Raw genomic sequence first — 6,878 nt, forward strand, 5'->3', positions numbered from 1 at the left:
GACAAACTTTCAATTACCGGTTAATGTGGATGAACAGCATATGGAAATTCATTATACTATTCTTACAACTTCTCTGTAAGTTTGAAATTTTTTCAGAATAAAATGCCTCCCCCACTCCAGAGTAGATTTCTCTCAAATAGAAAGGAAGGATTCTAAGCGTGATGTTTGGTGCCTCCAGATGTAATGGTTCAGTTTCTAATATGAATGGTATCACAGGGCCTTATAATAATAGCTCTTAGTGCATTACAAAATAAAGTACCCTACAGTACTGTGGAAGAATTAACAGAAATGAACGTCAACTTTTGATTCTGTAACCCCGGCTAGTCATCCGTTGTCATCCAGCATATGACTATTCTAGCTTCTCTTCAAAAACTGACAACACTCACAGAAAAACACAGATTATCAAGTCAAGAAAAATTATACGTATCTGTTAAAGACTAAATTATAATACATTTCTATTTTTAAAAGGGAATCAATTAGGACAATAAAAAAAAAATGGCAAAAAAGATTTGGGTATATCAAACTCCCACTGAGGAAACTACAAAAGTATGACTGGCTGATAATGTTATATGAAGGAGGTCTTGGCAGTTTGAACATTTCTTAGTAAAACACAACTGTATCAACAGTTGCTTAATACCTTTCTAAAGACATAATGTGTCAGAATAATGGTCCGCCTGAAATCTAACAAAGAGCAAAGAGAAACACGAATACTGGAGAGGTATATACTCTGTTCTAAGCACTAGGATAGTTCATCAGGCTTTCTAACCAGGAAATCTTCCCAGAAAGATTTCTCTTAGATAGCTTCCTGAGGTATCTGTATTCCCACTCTAGGGTGAATTACAAGGATTTTATGAGCATTTGAATAATCTCACTGCTTTGTATTTTATTAGAACATGTAGAAATATTTTTTCCCAGTTAATAAACTTTGGCTAAATTCACCATGCTTTTCCTATCGTGGTGCCTTGTACTCTTCTTCCTAGATGCATTCAATGCTAATCATAAAAGATCTAACACTGTCCTTATCTTTAAGTCCTCATAAAACCTTTCACAGAAAATACTACTATGATCCCCACTTTGTAAATAATGACTCCAAAGCAGAGAGTAATTATGAAACTTGCTCAGGTTCATAAAGCTATTAAGAGGTGAAATTCTAAAACCAGGAACCATTGGCTCCAGAGCCCAAAGTTTAACTTTTTTTTTTGTTCTTTGGACCATTTTAGCAGTCTGATGAAGCCTGTAGATTTCTTCTCAGTTTAATATTTTTAAATGCATAAAATAAAATATATATTATAAATGAAACCAATTACATGGAGGACAAAAACCCCCAATGTGTGATACAGTAATATATATATACTTCTTAACAATGTAGTAGTGGTAGATCTCTACTATAACTTGGATGTAATGATAAACATCAACAGTATTTTGAGACATCTACAATAACCACAGCATATTATTAAAATATCTGTGACCTGTCTAGTAGTAAAATCACAAGTACTGCTAATAGTACTGTAGTTTGCTGTTTACATCGGTAATTTAAAAAAGTGCTAACTCCTAGTTAGAGGTAGTAAAGAGGTAATTTCCCTCCCTACGTTTATGGATGCCTTCCATGTAAGGCACACTATACAACAAAAGCTTCTTAATACTGCAGTTTAAAGGGATCACTCCCAGGTTCTTGTCTCCTTCTACACTGGCCCCCTTGGTGATCTCTTCCAATGCTGTGGTTCTGAATACTAAGTTAATGACCACAAAATACATCTCTAGTCCAGGCAATTTCCCTTAACTCCAGGGTCTGACCTGGATATCAACTCAACCCAAATGTCTAACAGGCATCCCAAAGTTACCATGTCTAAAACTGAATTCCTAATCTATTTCCCAAACTTGCTCTGGTCACGAAGTCATATCTACCTTGGTTGATCGCAAATCCCATCTTTCTAACTGCTCAGACCAAAAACCTGGGAATCATCCTTGGCTCCTCTCTCATCTGCCACATCTGATCTATTAACAAAGCATATTGGTTTGATCTTCTTCAATGTGTATCCTGAATCCAGTCATTTCTCGCCATGTCCTATTACCACTTTACAAGTCACCAGCATCTTTCTCCCAGATTGCTAGCTTCAAGTCTCCTTGCTTTGCTGTTCCCCCCTGCCTGAAGCTGAAAACAGACTCTGTCATTCCTCTATTGAAAACTCTGGGCAAAGTCCTCATAATGGCTCTACGAAGCACTGTGAGATCTATGCCCCACCCTGACCCAGGTTATATCACTCTTTTTGTTCACTCCATTCTAGCCACACCAGGCAGAACTCACTAGGTCTGCCTCAGCACCTTGGAACTATTTCCTCTGCTTGGAATGCTTTCACCCCAGATATTAACACAGCTAATCCTTGTCCCTTTAAATCTTTGCCTAAATATCATTCTCAAGAAGGTTCACCCAGTCTACCTCATTTTAAACTATAACATCTTCCCCAGAAATTCTGGATCCTCCTTACCCTGCTCCATTTTTCAAAGCACTTACCTTTGAACACTCTATATTATTCATTAGCACCCCTCACTAGGAGGGGTGCCCATACGGCCAAAATTTTGTGTGTTTTGTATACCACCCGCCCCTAGCGTGCCTGTGTCTGGTACAAAATACGCATATGTTCGAAGAACAGCACTTCTATCATTGTTAAGTACTTGCCTGTCTCTCTCATTAGAGAAGTTCCTTGAAGACTTTAACTGGATCTAATTTGCAGCGTCCTCAACACCTGGCCCCGATAGCAAACACCTAGCGCACAGATACTCAGGTGATTACAGCCATTTTCACCTGAAATACAATCCTATATGCCACAGGAAAAAAGCCAGGTCTCACAGCTGTGCCTGATTAAAGAGTGAGTACAAGACAAACACAGAACATCAGGCTCCAACCGTTTCTTCAATCAAACTAAATTCACATTTTGTGCCTCAATTTCTTCCCGTGTCAAAGAACCATTTCAAACTACCTAAAGTCTAAAAGGGACACTTGGTCATGTCACCCCCTCAAGCCCACCTCATCTTTTCAAGCTTGACTTACAATCCTACCTCTTTTAAGTTTTCCCTGATAACCCCAGAGAGAGAGAAGCACTTACAGAGGCCACGCTCTGTGCCAAGGGCTTTTCACACATAATTTTCATTCAATCCTCCCAAAAGCCCTATGAGGTCGCTACCCTCACGATCCTGATTTCAAAGATGGGAAAACCTTGGGGGTAGAGCTCGGGGGCAGAGCATTTGACTGCAAAGATGGGAAAACCCAAGCTTAGAGACATGGAGTCACTTGTCCAAGGTTCAACGAGTGTACAAGCCCAGGTATGTCTGATTCTGAAATCCGAGTTCTTTACCCCTACACTGTACTGCTCTTGTCTATCCAGGAGTATCATGACTGACTGGCAGCGTATACATACTACCTCAACAGGGTTTCCTGTCACTTCACGCTCTAGGCTTCAGTTTCTGCACCTGAAAGACAAGTGACATTATCCAGGATGCCGACGAAGATCCCCTCTAGTTCTTACGTTATAACAGAAAACATTTTATAATTCTTTATATACTCCATGCGGGTTAATACACACACACACACACACACACCCTTTGGAACTCAGTCACTTAGAAATCCAAAGCAGTAACAACAGAAAAGAAGTGAAAATAAAAACTCTCAAGACCTTGTGTAAAACAATAAACATTCTTGATTCTTCCCCACTTAGGTCCATCAAAGATGCACTTCTGAGTCCATTTTGCCACACAATACGAAAAATGTTTTCCCAAAAAAGTGGAAGGATGTCATCCTTAAAGCCTCTGAACTTCACCACACAACCAAGTAAAAACTGTAAGCAGGCATTTAGTCGGATCAAGGGATAGCATGTTATTTTGTACCAGACAACTGTTCAATAAGTGTTTATTGGATCATGATACAGAGTTGTTTGAGGTTTTCTGAGTCTCACACCAAAAGCCTATAAAACATGAGCTTTGTCACTGGACTGAGGATTGTGCAGTAAATCAAAACAAACCTAATCAAGGTAATGTTAACCTAAAAGCAAGGAACCCATGAAAGGATAAAGCCATGTAGGGACAACTTACTGTTGTAAGTTAAGAGTTGGGTTTGTTTAGAAAGGTAGCGTAAGTACTTCTCTTTCGGTGCAGAAACCATCAACACCCCAACAGAATCCTTCTGTGTTGCAACTAAATCTAAAAGTAAGATCCAGACATGACTGGACCAAGTTGCAAAGCTTCGGGCAAAGAGTTAAAAAAAAAAAAAAAAAAAGCCATAGCAGAGCTAAGGTAAAATGTGTCAAAAGAGCAAATCTCTTGGAATCATTCTGCTCACAAAAGTGACAGTTTCAACCGAAACCCCTACCAACCGTTAAGTTTGCAAAGAGTCGTGCATTCATATCTCTAGGTAGACTCCGACCAACACCAGCAAATGGAGTTTAAGAATAGCTTTTTAAAACAATAGTCTTGTGAGGGCGGAGGGAAAGAAGTGAATCTAGGCTCTGGAGTGGAAGCTCTCGGAGGTATTGGATACAGTAGCAGCTACAGCCCTCCACAGAAATGTGTTAAAAAAAAAAAAAAAAAATTGCCCAAGTCTGAAAAACTACGGCCGGACAAAACTATTTCAGTTTTCCGGAACGCTGTCTCTTTAGAGAATCCTCACACGATCCTCAGTTTTTAAGTCTTTATGAGCGGTAGAAAGTCATCCATTTAGGGTAAAAGGTTCCTGTTACCAAGGAAGTAGTGTCCCAAAGTGTGCAAATCCCACAATCTGGAAGAGAACGTATGCCCCTCCGAAGGCTTTCATTTTCAGGCGGAAAAACAAACCCGGTGTCACCTCAACATCGGGGCCACACAAACCTCGCCACCATTACAAAACCCAAGTGCCAAAGGTGCAGAAGCTGAAGCCGGAAGCACTGCGAGGCCGGGATCGAGTTCCAGGAGGGGGGAAAAAAAAAAAAAAAACCCGAGAGTGCAGCGCGGACCCTCCACGGACCCCGGCCGAGCGACGCACGCTAGGCCCTTCCGGTCCGAGCTGCCGTCTCCGGGAGGCCGGGCGACAGGCCGAGCGACGGGCCGGGCGACGGGCCGGGCTTCCACCCGAGCCCGGGGATTCGCGGCCTACCCTCGCCGGTGCCCTCTCGCTGACTCCGACACCGGCAGCTCCTCCGCTTCGGTCCCTGCGCCTGCGGCGCGGCCTGAGGGGTTCGCGGGAAGCCGGAGGAGACCGCCGAGCCACGGGCCGGCCGGGTCGGTGAGGACGCGGCGGCGGCGGAGGCCGTGGCCGCCCCTCCCCCACCGGCCCGGCCCAACCGCCGCTGCGACGCGACCCGCCGCGCCAACGCCGGGCCCAACCGCCGACCCGCGGAGGCCCGGGCGAGGCGGCGGCGCGGGCCTGCTCCCCACGCCGCCCGCGCGAGTACACCGCGGGCCCGTTACTCCTCGCGCCGGCCCGCGCCGCCGCCCGTCAGGACGCGCCGCCCTCGGTTCGGGCCGAGGCGGCGGGAGACCGCGGAGCTGATACTTACTCAGGGGTCGGGTGCTCGGGGTCGTAGAAATCCCCCATCTTCGGAGGCGGCTGCGGCGGCAGCTGCTTCATCGGGAGCGGCTGGAGGCGGCGACGCGAGCCCCCTCCCCGCGGCAGGGCGACGCGCGGGAGGGGAGGGGAGGGGAGGGGAGGAGGCCGCTGGTCCGACCGCGGCGGCGGCAGGGGCGGCCCGCGTCGCTTGCTCGCTCGTTCCCTCCCTCCGGCGCCCGCCCGCCCGCCGCTCTCTCCCCCACACACTCACACGGGGAGCGACGCGCACCCCGCCAGCCCCTCTGCCGCACAGGCCCGGCCCCTTAAAGGGACACGCACGGGCCGCGCGTCCGCCGCCAGTCGGCGCTCCCGCAGCTGCCGGGCGACCCCCAGGCGGGGGCGGGTCGGCCGGCCCGAGTCTGCCCGCGGCTTCCCGGAACAATAAGCTCCGGGCCCGAGCGCCGTGGACCCGCCCGGGACCCCAAGTGAAGGCGCCGCGGCGACCTCTCCGTCAGGCCAGCCGAGGCGGCGGGGGACTGAGGCGTGACCCGGCCCGGCCCCAGGCTGTTGGCAGGCGACGTCGGGGGAACGGCCCGAGCCCGCCGGGACTCTAACCTTCCTGCCCCGCCGCCCGTAGCACCGACGTCCGCGGCCGCGCCGACGACGGCCCCTCCCCCGGGTCCCGGGACTCTGAGGTACCGCGGTCGCCGCTCCTCCCGAGCCTGTCTCCCTTCTCTCCTTTATTTCTCCTGCTCGCGCTCTCTCCCCCTTGCCTCTTCATCTCGCCCCTCGGCAGGAACGGAAACGGAGCCAGGCCGGGGATTCGCCCGGAGCCCAAGCTCCCCGGACGCCCCCTCCTCCTTCCCGCCTCCCTCTGGGTCATCTGCCCCCCACCCCCACCCCAACTCGGCCAGGCCACCGCGCCAGCCTTCCGCCGGCTTCTTAAGGCCTCGGAACAAACATCCTTTTTAAAGGCTGCTAATCACTTTCCTGCAAAGATGACAAGGTGAGCTTAAAGGGGACGACTTGAAAGGGCCAGGGTTTTTAGTTCTTATTTTTGGAAGGAGAAACAAGAATGTGCAAAGCCTTTAGCTAAACGCTCGGGGCATTGAAGAGTTCGTGGCAACTGATCATTTTGAAATTGGGAGTTCACAGGATCACCATAACTTTGAGTAAGATTTTACCAGCAGACGGCTGCACGGAAGTCTGTGTTGTGGACTGGAATGTTCGCGTGCCACCGCCCCCCCCCCCCCCCACCGTTGAAAACCCTAACCTCTCAGGGATTAGGAGGTGGGGCCTTTGAGGTGATTAGGTCATGAGGGTGGAGCCCTCCTGAATGGAATTAGTGCCCTTATAAAAGAGA

At 48.5% G+C, this 6,878-nt stretch overlaps 1 protein-coding gene across 3 annotated transcripts in view; it reads right to left on the bottom strand.

The window, feature by feature from the left end:
- SETD2 (SET domain containing 2, histone lysine methyltransferase) overlaps positions 1–5,755 on the bottom strand; it is a 126,412-nt gene extending 120,657 nt beyond the window's left edge. For 2 of the 3 annotated variants that reach the window (XR_006715823.1, XM_045492691.1), the window contains exon 1: positions 5,526–5,755. Coding sequence is in view for 2 of the 3 variants with exons in the window: in XM_045492691.1 (XP_045348647.1) it covers positions 5,526–5,596 (71 nt within the window). In the remaining variant the exon portion in view is untranslated. The remainder of the gene's footprint in view (positions 1–5,525) is intronic. The other variant, XM_045492690.1, reaches the window with a different exon arrangement.
- Positions 5,756–6,878: the final 1,123 nt, after the last annotated feature.

Source organism: Leopardus geoffroyi, chromosome A2 (assembly GCF_018350155.1).
Source record: "Leopardus geoffroyi isolate Oge1 chromosome A2, O.geoffroyi_Oge1_pat1.0, whole genome shotgun sequence".
Classification (NCBI taxonomy): domain Eukaryota; kingdom Metazoa; phylum Chordata; class Mammalia; order Carnivora; family Felidae; genus Leopardus; species Leopardus geoffroyi.